General features: G+C 37.2%; 1 protein-coding gene across 1 annotated transcript in view; it reads right to left on the minus strand.

Moving 5' to 3' along the window:
• The window catches only part of TMTC2 (transmembrane O-mannosyltransferase targeting cadherins 2), a 389,588-nt gene that overhangs the window by 36,563 nt on the left and 333,257 nt on the right, over nucleotides 1–19,768 (minus strand). The window contains exon 11 of the mRNA XM_032393770.1: nucleotides 17,719–17,782. Within this exon, the coding sequence (XP_032249661.1) occupies nucleotides 17,719–17,782 (64 nt within the window). The remainder of the gene's footprint in view (nucleotides 1–17,718; nucleotides 17,783–19,768) is intronic.

Below are 19,768 nucleotides of genomic sequence, written 5' to 3' on the forward strand. Positions count from 1 at the left end.
TACGGTGAAAGCACAAACGCGCAGATGTTTCAGAAGAGCACAAGTTAGGAAGTATATGTAAGGGAGCAATCCAAAGCCTGAGAATTATCACTGGATTTTAAAAACTGAGATGGTAATGCTCAGAACAGCTAACCTGGATTGCACAACTTATGTTTCAGGCACTATTCTCAATTCTTAAAATTCAATAACTCACTCACTCTCAAAATGATTTTATGATTTCAGTACTCTTAGTGCCCTATCCGACAGATAAGGAAATTGAAAGAGAGGTGAAAATACAAACCCAAGATCACATAGTAAATGGCTTCGCTGCAACTGACTGAGGGAAGCAAAGCCAATCGAGAACAGAATGGCCTTCAAACTAGTGGTCCACGATCTTACTGCACATTAGAATCACCTGGGGAACTTTGAAAACTAGGACGATGAGCTCCATCTTTGACCAATTAAAATCAGAGTATCCGCTAAGACCCAGGGTTCAGTACATTTCAAAAGCTCCCTTGATGATTCTAATGCAGCTGGGGCTGAGACCCACTGTATTACACAAAGGCAAGACTAGTGTTTTTATTCTCAACAAATAACATTTGGGCTCAAGGTCAATGACAACAGGTAGATTAAAAAACATAATAACAGTATCTAATAGAACTGTACCACTATTGCCTTCGCTGTGGTAGAAAATTTATTAGCATTGACTGTAAGCAAGAAAATTATAGATAACTTAAAACAAAGAGTCCCAGAGTGGATGTAGAATCTTGGGTTTATTTAATGAATGTCAAAGCCAACTTTCTTATCAGTTTCAATTGGATAGTAAATTCACCCTGTTGTTTCCAGGAACAGTTCAGGAATATCATGTTAAGGGAGGCCTTGCAGGATATTTTGTTAACTGAGCTCAAACAGATGGTTAATTTCTAAAATGTTAATTTCTTTCTGTGGGTTCTATTTTTCATGCCACTTTATTTTTTTTCTTTGTTAAGTTTTTTTTATTTTAATTCCATTATAGTTAACACACAGTGCCATATAAGTTTCAGGTGTACAACACAGTGATTCAACAATTCTATACCATGCCACTTTATTTTTGATAGCCACAGAGGGCAATATTTTCAAGGCATACGAAACATTCCTCTCAATTCAAATAAATGCATACCACTATTTTCCTACTGTTTTATGAATAGGGTTTCAAACAACAAATGAAGTCCCAAAGAGAAATCTAGGATGTCAAATTATTTGTAGCATGATGGAAACTAGTTGTGACCATAATTAAAAAAAAAAACCTACGTTCTCTCTGTGGCAAATTAAAAAGCTATGAGAAAAAGGTAAGGTAGATAAAGGATAATGCTTGGCAAACCTTCTCTGTTAGGGAAAATGTGGTCAAATACTAACTCCATTAAGACATTTTCTCAAAGGCATAATTAAAAAAAAAAAAAAAAAAGGAACCACATTCCCTGATCCCCACCCCCTTATTTTAGTTTTCTTCAATCAGTGTAACTCACGGGAGAACAAATAACAAATGTAAATTGTGGAGGAGGCTAAAATCGAGTGCTCTTTTCCAGGGACAGGGTGTTGTTTCAATGACCCCAGGAAAATAAAAACATCACAACCAAACCCCACAGAGGAGGTGCAGTTAGCACTCCGGCCCTTGCTTCTGACCCAACAGACTCACCACCAGACTGGACACACTAAAGGCAGAAAAAGTCTGGAAAAAGATACTCTCCCTGGAAAGCATGCATACCAGTTGAGCTAATTTGTTATTTTCATCTTTAAAATTATTTCTTGACCGCAGTTAGGTTTCTTAAAGTGCAGGCTACTTCTCTTTTAGAGACTATGGCTTTTCTCTCATGGCTGATGCAAATTCATTGATCCCCAGGGCCATGGCTTGTCATGTCAGCTCCCTGGGGCACTTTTGCTCTCGGGATAGGTGCCTCCCCTACTGTTTTTGTCACTTCCTTCCCCCTGGTGTTTTCCTCCCATTGTGGCTACAAATACGAAAACAGTCACCCAGAGACAAGAGCACAGGGAACTAAATGTAGGGTTTTTTTCCCTCATAAACTTGACTAATGGCTCCTTACTCATATCCTAAATTTTCTCACGTACTCTTATTTTCAGCATTGCTATATTTCTGTCATTTTTTAAAAAAGAAATCTTTTACAGGGTAAATTGCCTGTTGGGAAGGAGGTATGGCCTTTTAGGGGTCAATTTTTCAAAAACCCGGGGCAAGTTTTCAGGCAAGTCTGAATGGGTTCATAAAACCAGCTTCTACCTTATTATTTAGTTTGTGTTTTTCGGAGTCAGATGAGGCCTGTGAAGTATGCACACCATCAGGCCAAGGAATGGAGTTTAAGAGTTAAACTGCTTTCTAGATAATAAATAGCAAATGTATTTTATTTAGAATATAGAGCTCTGTAGCAGCTGTCCCAAAGGTTTATATATGTTTATTCTATTAGATTTGTTGTCACTTCTACCACAGGCTGAGTTTGAGAACCTGAATGTATAAAGACTTAGTAAGAGACCCAACTACCTGAGTGATTCTGAATTTCATGGGAGTATGAAGTCATTTACAATGAGAGCTCCCAGTTCACTGTGATCACTGTCCCCTGATACTCCGGTAGAGAGACTGAGTGAACCAAGAGACTCAGGGGGATGCATGTCGGCGATTGGGAGAGAAGATTTCAAGCTTCCACTGTCAATGAGAGTTAAAACTCAACACCACGCTTGAAAATCTCTTAAAAATCACTCAAACGGCTCTTCAGCTACCGTACAGCCTCTCAATGTGTTCTTGGCAGTCAGGCTGGTTGTGTTTTGGTTTGATTTCCAGCGTTGTAAAAGAGCAACGTGTTTGGTGCTGAGCAGTCCATGCTGTGTGGTTGGCTTGCACTCGGAGGCCAAGTTTTACTGTTTAAAGCACTAGAACCTCACTCCGTGCCACAAGCTGGCCACAATATGAAAGGACAGGAGGCCAGCACAGACTGAGAGGACAGAAGTCTCGCGTGAATTCCTTCACAATATTGACTGAGCACCGACTGTTCCACGCACCACTTTGCACACTGGGACAAGCACGCTACAGGGAATGAAGTCCCTGCCATCACAGAGCTCACGTTCGAGAGAGCGGAGGCAGATGATGCAAATACAGAAGGAAATACATAGAGTGTAGACGATGATAAGTGCCAAGGGGAAAAAAAAAACAATACAGCAGGGTAAAAGAGATAGGGCATGTCAGGGGTGCAGGAGTGTTTCATATTGGGCAGGAAGGGAAGTCTTCCTGATATAAGGTACTATCTGAGCAGGTATTTAAGATAACACCTGAACAAGCGATGCTACCGTCTGGAGGAAAAGCATGAGAGCTGCAGGAAAGAGTGAGGATAAATGTCCTGAGGAAGGAGCGTGCTTGAGCCTGAGATGGGCAACACCAATCTGCTCATTGTCCATAGGGCCTGAGAAGTGGAACTGACTTCTTTATTTAAATTTATTCTACGTTAAGAGTACATAGACATATTCCTGTAATGTAAATAATGTAGCACTTCCTACGGATCATGCAGCATCTAAGTGTTTTATACGTGTTGTGAAGTTCCATAACCAACCCTCTGAGGTGTTTCTTATTACCTCCATTCATAGAGTGAGCATGTGAAGGTTAGGGATGTAAGCAACCTATCCAAGATCCTAGAGCCAGAGGTGGTGAAGCCTGGTTTAGTACGCACACCATTCGATCCCGGAGCCCAAACGGCCAAAGCTATATTGCCTCCTGGGGCATGTGAGTAAGACCTGATTTCACTAGGAGTTCCCTGAAGAGCCTGCTAGCTCCTCTGAAAACAGTGAGGTATACAACTTTTTTTTTTAAGTGCTGTCATATCATAAGCAGAATACAGTTGATGTCTCAGCATTTACTAAATTTTGATGCTATTAATATATATATATTCATTATTAAGATATATAGTTTTGAAATATAACATATAACGGCTAAACTATAGCTATTCCTAAAACATATTAAAATTTTAAACATTGATATATGTTTGAAAAGCATTGTCTATACTACACCAAGGATCATTTGGCATTATGTACTATTATCTTATCAAAACTTTTTGTTCAACACAGGCCTTCGAAACGTGCAATAATGAATTGTTCTTTGATGGTCAAACTTCAGTGATGGTATGTATCATAGTGCTTTGTCTGTATTCCTGCCTTCACCAAGGGACCCTGAACTGTTCTGAGGCTCCTACCAACACCCATCTGCCAGAGCTCTGGTTATTTCCAGAGCTTAGCATGTTCTAGTATGCACATGTATGCTAAAGCATGCACATGTTTGAAGAGGGAATAAATTTCCATTAAAACAGAACTGAAAATTCAAACCCAAGTTTTAAAAGGAATTGAGTGGTATAATATCTTCATGCAGTAGTTCCTACTATATAGACATCTTCACCATATCCAGCTACTTCAGTTTAGATATATGAGAGAAGTACAATAATTAAATAGTAAGGACTAAAAGATCAGTTCTGAAGAAATAAAAGCTTTTTGCTATAATACTCTATTAATATAACTTCATCAAACAATTTAAAAACCTACAATCAATTTAGCATATTTCTAAGGAGGTTATTTTTTTCTTTTCAAGGAATACTTTTTTTAAAAGAATGTATACTGCTTTACTTTATGTAGGGAAATTTTAGATTCCTATGTATTTAAACATTTTTTTTACTGGGCATGAAATCACAATCACCTTAATATATGAACTTTTTCTCAAATATATCTCCAGATCATAATAAGCATATATAGTAGAAACAAAATAAAATCTGATATGATACACCCATGTCATTCTACCACAATCCTTATTTTAAAAACAAATTCAGGGGGGCGCCTGGGTGGCTTAAATGGTTGGGCATCTCAGCCTTCGGCTCAGGTCATGATGTCCAGGTCCTGGGATCGAGCCCCATGTCGGGCTCCCAGCTCCGCTGGGAGTCTGTCTCTCCCTCTCTCTCTGCCTCTCCCCCTGCCTCTGCTCTCTCTGTCTCTCTCTCTCAATAAATAAATAAAATCTTTTAAAAAAGAATAAAAATAAAAACAAATTCAGTAAGAACAAAACTTCCCAAAGGAACTGCCAAGTAAGTAAAGAACCTATTGTCCAGAGTGGCCTTCCAAGTCCTAAAACAACATTTCACTAAATCATTTTGCTTGCTTCAAATTTTCTAAGGACTTATTAAAGAAAAGGAAATAAATTTTCTTTACAAGAAAATGAGCAGCACATTTACTGTGATTGTATGAACCAGTCAAGGGCAAAGTAATCAATACATTTCAAGCAATACAAAATAGTAATTTGTCTGCTATGTTTCTTGAAGTCCTTAAACAGGCTTTCAACACACAACATGACAAGGTGATCGAGTTCATGCATTGTTAGTCATTGTTGTATAAGCTGTAGAAGATGCAAACTTTCAAGGCTCATAACCTAGATATACCACTCATGAAAAAAATTAAGGAACAATTAAATGCTAAGCCTACATCTGCTACATCTCTGAGAGGACAGGGATCACAACATCTTTGTTTCTCATTCTATCCCTGGAGCCTATTTTAGAAACTGACATATAATAGGCACTCTGCTTCTCTACATTTAAAGTCTGTACCATTTTACTTCTCCAGGGTTTCTCCAACTGGTATCTACAGACCATGCGAAGTGGGGTGGATATAAGCATATGTTCAAGGGTCTATGAATTAACCTTAAGAACTTGTCAATTTTGCTAAACAGCACTTCTCCTCAAAATGATTAGTACACAAACATTCTAGACAATTTGAATCACATTTTAAATAAGAACTGTCCTTTGATTTCAGTGTCTGAGGTTTTATTTGTGATCATGATTGAATTTTTGGTAGGCAATCATAAAAGAAGCAGAAAGTTAAGAACACAGGTTCTGAAACCAGACTGCCTGGCTTTGTATTCTGGCTCTACAACTAGCCGTGGCAACCTGCAGAAGTTATCCTGCCTCAATATCCCCATCTGTAAAAATGTGGTAGAACTTAACTTTGAATGTTCAACTAGTACAGATGTTGTTAGGCTGACATTTTCTAATTGAAAAAAAAAAAAAAAAGACCATTTTCTGGTGCCCAAGTTAGACAGAATTTTCAAGTAATTAATAAACATATACCTAGAAATATGGATCTAGAATAGTTATCAACTTTTAAACTCTCCAATATTATTATTCCCATTTAGGTGAATGCTCTTTTTTTTTCTTTTTACATCATTAGGTGTATGTAAAAAAGGTACCTAACGTCCAAACATGGAGACCCAGTTTATTCACATTCACATGTAAATAATGGGTTTAAAGATTTTATTTATTTATTTGACAGAGAGAGAAAGAGAGGGAATGAGAGAGAGGGAGAGAGAGAGAGAGAGCACAAGCAGGGGGAGCAGCAGAGGGAGAGGGAGAAGCAGGCTTCCCACTGAGCAGGGCGCCCGATGCGGGGCTCGATCCCGGGACCCTGGGACCATGACCTGAGACGAAGGCAGACGCTTAACCGACCGAGCCACCCAGGCGCCCCTAAATGACGGGCTTAAAGCAATGATATGATAGTAGAATGCTTAGGGTATGACCCATCGTCTACTCTCCATGGAAGTTCCCCACAAGGAGCAAATGCTTGGGAGTCGCTGTGTCAGTCAGCATCTTGTAAAATAAAATGATAATGTCGTGTTATTTAACGAAGAGAAAACGCAGCACATGCACGTATCTCCAGTAAAGATTTCCAAGACTAATGAATAAAGTGCCTAATTCTTGGGGAGCAAAATAATTCCATCCCCAAGACCTGAGGAATCTATAGCTCTCAATACAAGCCTACTAATGCCATATTTAAAAAAAATGACATATTAAAGTGGTGACAAGTAACTGAATTTAAGTGAGAAGTTATAAATTCTTAAGAGGAATCCCTTTCTCCATAAAAAAATTAAATTAAAATAGATGTCCATGTATTTTGAACTTAAGAAGAGTGACCTACAGAAATGCATCTTAAAAATCCTTTGGCCTTTTATCAGTTTCATACTGATATTTTTCCGAATAGTTTTTTGTAATGCCTGGTATCATTTTAGTAATGCAACTAATCGTGAGGGAAGATGTATCAACCGATAGTATGGATTTATTTATTATCGCAGGTCTGATTTGCTGATAGTTTGAGAGCACAGTTGTGGTTACAAGTGAAAGCACAATGAAATAAGAAGAAACTTATGATCAGGGGAGTCTGGGTGGCACAGCTGGTTAAGCAGCTGACTCTTGGTGTCGCCTCAAGTCATGATCTCAGGGTCCTAAGATCAAGCCCTGTGTTGGGCTCTGTGCTCAGCACGGAGTATGCTTGAGATACTCTCTCTGCCCTTTCCCCTGCTTGTGCTGTCTCTCTTTCTCTAAATGAATAAACTAAAAAAAAAAAAAAAAAAAAAAACTTAAAAAAAAAAAAACCTATGGTTACAAAAATTTAACATACAATATAACCCTTTGGGAAAAGATAGTTGAAACTTCTCAAGAAAAACAATCATTGGTTTCTGGAATTATAGTGGAAAATGCACTATATATTTAAGAGAATTTGTCACATAGGAAACTAAATCATAATATATGTTGAGGATTTTTAGGTGTTTGTTTTTGTGGGTTTTATTAGTATTCTTATATAAACAACCAATGAAAATCACAAGTGGAATCAAGAAATAAGTTGGCATAAGAATAGATTCCACGAGGAAGATTCAGCTATCTCTTCTTTGATCAAAAACTTCAGTAGATAAGGATAGAGTACCTTAGATTGAGCAATAAGAAAAAAAAACAACAACTGATGGATAGAGGTAGTAATAATGTTTAACATCCATTCTTGAATTTGTTGAAATCTGCCATATCACACTTTCAAAAACACAGTTTATTATTTCTGCATGTAATTTAGCACTTATTTATTTATTTTTTTTAGTCACGAATTGTTAGAAGTATCTTATATAAATTATTTGGTAAATCATTTTAAAAATTTTTTCAAAACTGCTTATCTTTAAAATTCAGCATTCCTAAACTGGGCAAGTTACTTTTTAGGTGAAACCAATTTAATTATTGTGTGACCATTTCAAACTCTCTTATCACAGATCTCTCATGACACCACATTTGCCCTCTATAACTTGCCATTTATTCTTCAAAAAGAAAATGTGCATACATTGTAAAGCTGCATTTCTGGGTGTTATTTCAGTGGAGACCATTTAAGAAAGTGAAAACAAAAAAATAGAGATGAAAACCAGGGAGGAACGATGAGAGAGTTGGTCAAATATAAATCTCCTATTCTTAAGAAATTGGATTCTCTACAATTTTAATTTTTGATGTAACCATAATGTGGGTTCAGGATCGTTTCTAAAACTCTTGAGTATCACAGTAGCCATTTGTTGGCACTTGATATTCAAGGAAATAACAGATGATAAGACAAAGACTGAAAAATTGTGTAGCGTACACATTTTTCCCCATCTTAAAGATGTCACTCTTTTCAGCCCTATTCTACTGCTTGTTGTCAAAGATGATGTTACAGCAATATATTTAAATAAATTCTTCTCAAGTGATAAAGAGAAACTCTTGATTCTGACATTATCCAGTGATAGGAAATTTAGCATTTATAACAGCTCCGCCTGGGAGAATAATGTCAACCAGGATGAAAACATTGCTCCTTGGCCAAAAAGAGACAGGGTCCTCTGAGCCCTCTTTTTGACTAGGCCTGATCCTTGGGCCTTCTCTGACACCTGCCTAGCCCAGCTATAGCAAAAATCCTGCTAAGTTCACTTAGTGAGAATCTCCCCACCCTTGCTAAATGATCAAGTTCTTCATCCCCCACACTTGTTGGCTATAAATCCCCAGTATCTTTACTGTATTTGAGGTGGAACCCCATCTCTCCCCTCATTGTGACTAATCAAAATAATCCTGAATAAAGTCTTGCTTACCTTAAAAAAAAAAAAGGTGTCAATAATCGTTTTTCTTTAACAAGGACATAGGACTTTCATAAGAAATTAATCTACCAATTTACTAATTTTTCAGGATCTGCCCAACTTTTACTTGTCTTTAGGATCAAATATAATATAATTTTATCTGCAGATAGAAATATGTGGGAGTTCTGATAGATATCAAGGAGTTAGGAGTAGAGGAAAAAATAAGGAAACAAAAAAGATGGTGAGATGTTACGGGAAAATTAGAAGAGGGAGGGAATAAAGATTCATACACAAACATAGCTTTTGGTTAATGTTTCAATATATATTTAGAAAAACATAGCCCCATGAGATCAGCCAACGATCAGAAACATAGATCCCTAAAAGGATAATAGAAATGGAAGAAACCAGCTGTCGAAATAACCGAAGGGGATTATGAAGAATGTGATGATTGGGGTGGGGCAAGGGCACATCCTTCTGATGGTGGCACCTCCCAGTCTACCTAGCTGATACTCCCAGGTAGGAATGTGGGCCAGTGTGGTTAGATTAGCTGAGTTTTCCGGAAAAGCCCCAGGAATCCAGTTACTCTGGAGGAGATGCAATTTTAGTGTGTGGTCCCACAATTCAAATAATTATAGTTATAAATCCATGCAAAGGATACCCCCACAAAGAAATGTGAGTAAAAATAAACATGCTTGGAATCAGAGAACATACTTAAGTGGAATTTCCCAGAGGTTTTGATGTTCCCCAACCTAAAGTACTCAAGCTGATTTTCTTTATAGCCAAGAGCCACTTATGTTCCTGCCCATGCCTCACACCTCCCCCCCCATCCTTTTCTGGTTGTGATTCTGAAACACACACACTGTGCATATACACACATTCAAAAACTAATGTTTAAGGATGATTGTGGACTGTGATGAGTAACAATGCCCCAAGTATGGAAAAACTGTAAATACAGCTTAGCTTAGCCCAACTAGATGATCCTAGGCTAGGCGAAAACTATCCCACACCAACAGTTAGTAAACAAGTAGATTCTACTAATCATCTTTGTCTTCTAAGCATGGAGACTTATACAAGATAATAAAAAGAAAAAAAAATAGTAACCACTTCAGAAATACATTTTTTTCTGATTTATCTAACATTTTCAAAATAGAAGTACAACACAAAACATACTACAATGTAAGCAGAGAGACGTAAATGTACCCAAAACTAGACTTTGTAACTTGTTAGATGAAAAGAGCTGCCCCATCTAAATGATTTGGGAAGAAGATCCACAGTGGAAAGGAGTTTGAAGACAGACACAGGTGGGATAAGACTAAAACTGATCTTGGCGTAACTGAAGCTATCAGGGAAGTGAGCATCTATCTTGTTGAAATTAGACAAGAATTAGATATCTTATTTCTCCTGATGTGCGCATAAATATACATATCAATGTGATGAAGACTGTTTATGAACTGAAGTAGAATAAGTGTTTGTTGACTTAATTGCATACCTGTGAATAAACAAGTCTCATTTCAATGATATCTCCGGGCCCATTTAATAAAACCAGGTAAAATGTCGGGGGAAGCTAATGGCAATTTCTCTCTTGATTGAAACCAGTTTATTCTGGATTTGTCAACTTCCCTCATTCCATTTTCTAACTGTAAAATATAGAGACGTATTTGAAACTGAAATAACTAGTGAGAGTGGGAAATACATGTGCAATATTAAAGCACATTTTACTCATGAAGTCAATCTGGTGGTTCTGGGCTCCACATATTATTAACGTTTTGAAAGTCAACAGACACATGGTATATAACTTTCCCACATCACAGAAGCTGTGGAAACTTTTGGAAGAGGCCATATGGTTCTTCCTCCATTTACAAGCAGAAATGTGGTTTAACTGCTTCCCAGACAAATTATTATTAACCCTCCCTTCCCCCCACCCCGACAAAATGACATTCCTCCAAAAATCTCTTTTATGGTCAAATCTGAATCTGTCCTGTTTAACTTAATTTCATGGTCTCTTGTTCTATTTAGGGTGGGAGAATATCTTTCCCATCAGTAAACAGCTATTTTCAAAATATTTTCTATCCCTTCCATCAGTGCTGCCCAAATACTTAATTCTTAACAGCCTCCCCCAACCCAATCCCAGCCTTAGTGGTTATTTCTACTGAATAGCCATCTCCTCTCACCCTCCCTCCCACCCCACCACATTTACCATAAAAGGGGTAGTGCACATTGAAAGTAATACATTGTAAAATACGTTGACTATCTCATAACACAGCTGCAACTCTTATATAGGAAGCTCATTTCTTTGAATCCCGTATTTCTCATTTTATCTTTGACATATAATCATTGCTAAAGAGGTCAAATGGATAACACTGGCTTTGATTTTATAATAACGCTTTGAAATAATTTATGCTCTAAGTGCCTAAGAAAGGTATAATGTACATATGTAATTTTCTATTAGATAATCTGATCCTTGGAACAGATTCCCCTTTAATTCATATATAATAACTGCACATGATAGAACATTTATAAAATACATCTTAGAGGTCTAAATCTCCGAATATAACATCTAACATAAAAGTCAGAGAGGTTGAATCAAAATGAGAAGTAATCTACTGGTGATTTCAAAACTTCATTTAAAATTATCACAAAAGGGGGCACCCAGGTGGCTCACTTGGTTTGGCATCCGACTCTTGATCTCAGCTCAGGTGATTTTTTTTCTTATTTTATTTAAATTCAATTAATTGGGGTACCTGGGTGGCTCAGTCAGTTGAGCGTCTGCCTTCGGCTCGGGTCATGATCTCCAGGTTCTGGGATCGAGCCCCACATCGGGCTTCCTGCCCAGCAGAGAGTCTGCTTTTCTCTCTCTCTCTTTCCCTCTGCCCCTCCCCACTGCTCGTTCTCTCTAATAAATAAATAAAATCTTTAAAAAAATAAATAAGTTCAATTAATTAACATATAGTGTATCATTAGTTTCAGATGTAGAGTCTTTATCTCAGGGTCATGAGTTCAAGCCCTGTGTTGGGCTCCACATTGGGAGTGGAGCCTACTTAAAAAAATAAAAATAAATAAATAAAAGTAAAATTATCACAAAATGACAAATGACATATCTCACAAGACTGTACCTCTGTTGGCATTTATCACAGATAGATATGCCAGACCTATATCACTTACGACCTACTGTGTACCTCAGCATAAGCGCTGTTCACAGGTCTTTGACCTCAAATTCTCTCCTCCTTCCCACAGCATTAGCAGATAAGCAAGTAACTGTGATAGAAGTAATTTACTACCTCAGCTTATGCCCCCTCTATTTCTAATTTTTTTCCCCTTTATATCTTCAGTCTACTTTCTGTTCTTCAGTCTCTAGGGAGAAAATGATCTTTGAAGATCATTGCTATTTCTTTGCTCTCTCCTCTACTTGGACACATTCTTAATCTTCTATTTAGACACATGTACAATCTCTTAACACCTACCTTTAATATTTGATAAATCTATACTTAATACTTCTTTGCTATTTCCCTGTCTCTTTCACTTACGTCCAAACTTACTTACAGAATCATTTGACACTCTCTGTTGCCAGTTCTCCATTTCCTTCACACATAACAAACTTGTGCCCACATCACCTGCACAAAGCTGTACTAGGTAGCCGGGGGCATCTTACTCTCTGAAGTCAGTGGACATTCTCAGTCTTTGTTTTCCTTTACCTTTAGCAGCTGTGAGAATTGCTCACTAACACTGATTTCTATGTCCTATCATTGTCTCATATCCTACATTCCAAATGTAGAGATTCCCAGAGGTTTGAAATCGTCTCTCTTCTCTACTTCTGTACATCTCTCCCCACTGATCTTAACCACTCCTTTGGCACTATATCTCCTTTTTGCAAATAACTTCACACCCCTATTCCCAGCTGTGGCCTTTCCCCCAACTGCCTACTTGATAGGAATGTCCCATGAATAATTATAATATCCCACTTCTCACTCAGAATCTGCTCGATCCAAACTTAACATTTTTTTTTTTTTTCTTGAAATAAACACACTCTTCTGACTGCCCTGTTTTTGTTTAGGGTCTTTTTCTTTCTCCAAGTTACCTATATTCAAAATTTTGGAACATTCATCGGGCCAACTAATTTTCCTATTTTCATCCCATCAAATAATCTTATTTCCCCTGCATATTCTTTTCCATTCCACTGTGTTTCTGTACTTTCAGATTATACCTTCTGCTTAAAACTATTAAAATGACTTTTTATTTGGTTTTCCCAAGGTGGCATCTTTCATCTCTACTTTCCCAAATGCAACCCACATTCTTCATTACATCATATGAATGGCCATCCTAAATTATTGCTTTCATTATGTCATCCTGTCCGACCTAATTCTGGAATACAAACTCCTAACACTTGGTATGGTATGCAATGCCTTTCATCTGGTTTTATCTTCACTTCCAGTTCTATCTTCCCCTAGTTGTCCTCTCTGCCCCTAACCCCGGGCAATATAAACTTTATCTAACTGTTTCTTGTGCCTAGCTCATGTTTTCTCAGCTCCATATCCTTATTCATGCATAGGCCTTGACCTGCCAGAATTCTCTCTTTTCTTCTCCTCCTGCTAAAATCTTCGCCTACAAACATCCTATCATTTCATGATTAACTTTCCTACTCTGACTCAATGCCTTCTAGGACCAATCCAGCTGAAAGTAATTTCTCTCTCCTGCACACTTTTCTAGCACTACCTTATATCATTCACAACGTACTTCTTATATAATATTTACTGCCCTGAAGTGTGAGGATTTGGATCCATGCGTTCTCTCCTCCATTGCCTCCCCATATTAGATAGTACATTACTCAAGGTCAGGGGTCATTTTTCATAACTTTAAAATCCTACTGCACTTGGCAGAGAGTCTTACACAAAGCTGGAACTTGATAAAAAAATAACTTAAATGAAATCAGACTAAAAACAATTATATCCAGAAAAATACAAGATATATAGACCTGATCATTAGTAATTACCCCTTTCTAACTTCCAGAGTTCGCTAAAAGCCAAGTACAAGTGGGTGACTTTGTATTATGCAAATTTCCCATTCTTCACATTAGAAAAAAAATTAAAAATCTATAAGTTAATGCAGAATTTGGCCTAATTCCCACAGGAGGAACAAAACTATTTCATTTAAATGTTCCCTCTAGTCCTCAAGAGTCAGCATTTTTTGATGTGCATAAGTGAGAGAGAAGACAGAGTGTTATCTTTTTTAAGTAACCTCACAGAGAGATCAGTTTTATTTACACAAATGAAAAACTAAAAGTGGAAAAACTTAAAAATGGCAATTTTGGTAGAATTTTCCCATTATAAAAATGTTTTAGTGTAGTATGAGGTTTAATGTTAGAGTATTCCCTCCTACCCACCAAAAAATCAAATAAATAGGATTAAAAATTTAATGGTACCATTTTAGCAATAAATATATTTCTCTAACTGTATGCTTTAGTAAATGACAATGTATTGAATATCTCTGATGAAGAGACAATATCATAATCTAACAGTGAAAATTACATGTGCCTGCTAATTTAGACTTTGATTACTTTAGCATTTGATCACTGGAATTCTATGTATTTAAAATATTCCAAGAAGTCCATTAGCAATTTTAAAGCAAACTGTATGAAAAAATATGGCTTTTGTAGAATAGAAAAAAATAAAGAAATTCATCATGGGACTTACTGAAGAAACAGAATAGGTATTTTATTAAAAGAGAAATATATTCCACAAATAATAATGTTTTTAATACGATGATAATAAGTAGTAGTAGACAGGGTTATAGCCACATATTTTACTTCGGAGAGTCATGATCTGACATGAACATTGCTAAAACACCCCACAGGGTCTCCCACATACAGCTCCTGATCGTCATAGTTGGACATTTAAACCAATAGAAGAAAATGCCTTTTGAAAAATAAGATTAGATTACTATGTAGACAAAAATTGAAGACAGTGAAAGTACTGAAAAAGAGAAGGGGAAAGGAGGTCTGTTTACTAGGTCCTTTTGTAAGCAGGGAACTGAAATTTATTCCGTGAAAGCACAGAAAGAACATAGAATGTTCTTAGGACAAAGGGAAGAACAGCTATGATCAAGATAAATGTTAGATGGATGCTTTAATTTGGATTGGATGCTAACCGCTAATAAATCATTACGTGGGCTATTGTTTGTCTCCTTGCTTCAGAACACAAACTTCTATTATTGCCAATGTCTTTATGAGTCTTGCCATGGTAGCATCTTACTTATCTAGATTACATACAGAAAAACCAAAACACAATTCACAAAACAGGTTAGGGAAAGACCCCATCGGTTGACCCACAACTGTAACATCATTTACTTATTGTTAAATTTGAGCTTCCTATTCTATCCAAATCCATAAAATACTTAATTTATTGTTACCAGATAAAGGAAGTAGCATTTGAATAAACACATTTTTCAAAAACAATCTGCAGCATGTTTATGAAGAAACTTTTGGGGGTTTCAGAAAAAATGGCATTAAGTTGGGAGATTAAATATTGATTTTATGATTTTGCTGGCCATTTAAAATAAACAATCTCAGGAGTCTGGCTTAAATCTGGGATGCCTCAGTGTCTTTTTCATTTTTTTAGGTCAAGTCAGATTGCTCAGATAGCTCTTTTCCCACTAATCCATTATAATGTGCTGAAGAAGACCATTTGATCAACTACTTAACAAAAATAAAAGTGACACTTAAGTGACTGATACTCCATGAGTAAAGGTTGAACTTAACATTGTATTTACTATGTGTATTACAGGCATTATATTAATGAATGTGAGGAGGACAAAAAAAAAAAGGGAAAGGAAAAAAAATCCCTGATCCTTGCCTTCAGTGAAATTGTAATAATTCAAGATCTCAGGGCACCTGGGCGGCTCAGTTGGTTAAGTGTCTGACTCTTGGTTTCAGCTCAGGTCATGATCTCAGGGTCCTGAGATGGAGCCCCAAATTGGGGTCTGCTTCTCTCTATCTTCCTGTCACTCTCCCTTTGCCCTTCCCCCCCTTGCACATGTGTGCACGTGTGCACTCTCTAAAATAAATAATCTTTAAAAAAATTAAAGATCTCATATTGAAATGTTAGAAATACTATACAAAGATGCCCCCCTCAGGCATTTACAGAGCTATGCCTCCTGCCTCTCTCCTCCTGCACCTCCTGACTCTTTTCCTGATCCATTTTTCCCCAAAGCACTTATCACCGTCTGATACCATATAGGCTTTACTTATTTTTCTACTTCATCTTCTCAGACTAGACTGTAAGATGCTAACGGGCAGGGACTCAATTTTGTGCACTTCTGTGTATCCAGTGCCTGGAATGGTGCTTGGCACTTAACAGGTACATAAACGAGAGGACCATTATTATTTTCATTTCCTAGTCTTCTGGCTTGGATTTCCTACGATACAACTGCATTTTTCCCATCAAGCTTTCTCTTATGCACCAAGTGCCCTGGGTTACAATGTGATCCCACTTATGAACTGTGATACTGAGTGAGTTATCAATTTCTCTGGGCTTGGGCAGAATGGGGACCACAGAAGTATCTGTGGGTTGTTGTGAGAAATGAATGAGGGAATTCACATGAAGTACTTAGCACGGTGCCTGGCACATAATCAGTGTTCAATAAATTTTGGCTGTTACTGTTCTTATCATTATAACTATTAAATTATTTTCTTCTGTTGCAAACAGGTCACCAATTCTTTTTTTTTTTTTTTTGAAGTACCTCGTAATTAATGAAACTGGGGACACTGACATTCAGGGCTAAGGTTACATGTGGTTCTGCTAAAAAAAAAAAAAAAGCTACCCCCCACCCCCCGTGGGTTGCATTTAGGGAGCATTAATTCTCCTCTCGTGCTCCCACAGGACTGTATATACCTCTGTGTAGCAATCACCACACTGTATTTCAACCAGCTGATTATCTTCAGTGTTCTCTGCTACATTACGGGGTCTTTTAGGGAACGAAATCTCTGTATCCTATCACAAAGCAGGCACTCTATAGATGTTTGCCCAATGGATGAGTTACCGTATAGAAATGAGACTTATCCCACTATTTGTAGTCACATCACACATGCACTTTCATTACTGTTTCAAAATTACATTTCTCAATAGACAGTCTAGACGTAGAGAGTAAGGGGAGAAGGTTTTAGTGTTGGAAGGGGATGCAGAGCTGTGTGTATGAGAATAAAGGCAACGTGCTGGAGGTCAGTGATGTGCAGCGAATAAAAAAGTGCTTAGAAGACAGATATAAACCAGTTCTTATTTTCTCATAAATGGTTCCTCCATTTCAATAGTAATGATCTAATTTATATCCATCCCACTTTATGGAAGTGTGATTACCCAGGGAAAAATTCTAATAAAAACATACTTGATAAAAGCTGAAAAGCACAGTTATTAGAAATGAGGACTCTGGAAGAGGTGGAGGCACAGCTCGAGGTCTGAGCGAATGTAAGCATCAGAAAAAAGCTCACGATGTTAGAGGTCCTCAGGTATTTAACACCACAGCAAAAAACACTTTCAAGGAACTAATTTTAAAAGCCAACCAAATGCCAAGTATTTGATAATGCTAAAACCTGTATTCAAATGATAAAACTGTATGGTGCTTTACACAGGATAGAAAACAGCAATTTGTACCTCTACAAAAAGAAAAGAAGCTTGAGACTGGCAGATTTGATTGCTGAATTAGCCATTTAGTGAGTATTTAGAATAAGAGATCAGAGAGAAAAAGCCCAGTATCATGAGGCTTCTGTATCTAAAGCTATCACATGCTGTGAATCTAACCCTTTGAGTAATGTTTCTCATTAGGAAGGTACTTACATTAGGTCTCAGTCTAGCCGCCAGATCATAATACTTCTCGGCTGCTTCGTTGAGGCTGGCCTGTCTGTTAAAGATTAAAAAAAAAGAAAAAAAAATCGAACTATAGCATTTATTTTAAAATTGCAGAGAGGTGAACCAGAATCATTATGCAGCAAGATAATATTAACTTAAAAATATTACAGTTATACCAATCAAACCATAAGTTGCCTAAAGCAGAAAAAGTACATGAAATTGAATGCATGCAATGGACTTATTGTCTTTAAGGCATTATAAATAGTATCTCAACATAATCCTATTCAATAGTTATTATTAGTTTAAATTTACACGTTAGCAATTAGAAATGTTATTTTTATTTTCCAAGCTAACCCAGATAATGTTACAGGGTTGGGATTCTCCAGGTTCAACTGGATATCCCAGAAAAATCTTAATTTTTAAAAATAAAATGTCAAAAAATTCTATATCTATCTAGAAGTCCATTTTCTTTCCAATTCAGGTGGGGAAACTTCCATTGTGTGCAGCCTACAGGGGAAAAAAAAAAAAAAAAAGGCCAGATTCTTCTTCTCCTTGCTCTCTGCACCAGAGTGCACCCATGACATAGACTCAGCTAATTGGATGTTCCTGCTTGGGGCTTTCATTTCTGAATGAGAGACAGAAAGATGAAAGGATGGCTAGAATTCACTGACAATGGTGGAAGCAATAGGCTATATCCTGATCAGACTCTTCCTGTAAAGAATTGCTACTGCATGTCCTTCCTCTTGACCCCTCCGAGGCTACCCTGTTTCCTGCTGATTCAAGCTATGTTCTCTGGTTTTAGTGAATTCTGTCATCCTTGAAATAGCCAGTTTCTCTTGACTACCACCAAATACCATGAGTGGAGCTGTTGACTTATATAAATAAGATACACACTGAATTTTAGTAAGTTTATACATTGGCTCTTCTTGCAATTCAAAGCAAACTCCTAGGTTCAGCCAACTGGTTAGCAGGAGAAATCAAATGTCAGGGTCCTGAAGAAGCCTGGCCAATTAGCCATCGAAACCACAGTATGTTTTTCAATCATGCCATGCTGCTTCAGGAAATCTTCAAAGATGGAAGGTAATGAGGGCTAGAAGCTCTTGCAGTTGTACTCTAACTGGTGCCTCTATTTGCACCCAGAGTACAGAAATGCTATGAAAAATGTCAAATTCAACTTCAGATGATGCATACAGCACACCTGTAATGTGAACAATAATAGTAAATGGCTTGGGGTCTGCAATTAAAATGGAGTAGTTTCTGTTGAAACTGTGATGTTAAAGAAGCTTCTGATGGAATTCAATGGAATATTACTCAGCCATAAAAGAGAATGAGATCTTGCCATCTGCAAGATGGATGAATCTAGAGGGATGGAGGGTATAATGCTAAGTCAGGGAGAGAAAGACAAATACCATATGATTTCACTCATGTGTGGAATTTAAGAAACAACGAACAAAGAAAAAGAGACAAGCTTCCCCCCATAGACTCTTAAATACCGAGAACAAACTGGTGGTTGCCAGAGGGGAGCTGGGTAGGTGGATGGATGAAATAGATAAAGGGGATTAAGAGTACACTTGTCTTGAAGAGCACTAATGTACAGAAACAGTTAATCATTATATTTAATCACTATATTGTACACCAGAAACTAATGTAACACTGTATGTTAATTATACCTGAATACAAAATAAATAAATACCAAAACAGGGCAGGCAGGAATCAGGGAGGAAAGAAGCTTTTGAGGTGAGAAGATGACAGAGAGGTCAGGAATAAAGAGGAGAAACAAAAATTAACTCTCTCAATTAGAAAATCACATTCAGTCTTTAAAAGAGAAGGTTCACTAGCCTATAAAATTGAATTTGCACTTTGGTGAAGTGCAAATAAAAACTATAAAGACATATCCCATGCAACCATATAAATTATAGGAATAACTGAAGATAACATCTCTCTGGAGACCAGGACATATTTTTCTAATTTTTAAAGGAAAAATAATTAGAAACACTGCTATTTTTAATGGGGTTATAGAGAAAGTAAAAACCCTTGA

The sequence above is a fragment of the Phoca vitulina genome, unplaced genomic scaffold, assembly GCF_004348235.1.
Source record: "Phoca vitulina isolate PV1807 unplaced genomic scaffold, GSC_HSeal_1.0 scaffold76, whole genome shotgun sequence".
Lineage (NCBI taxonomy): Eukaryota > Metazoa > Chordata > Mammalia > Carnivora > Phocidae > Phoca > Phoca vitulina.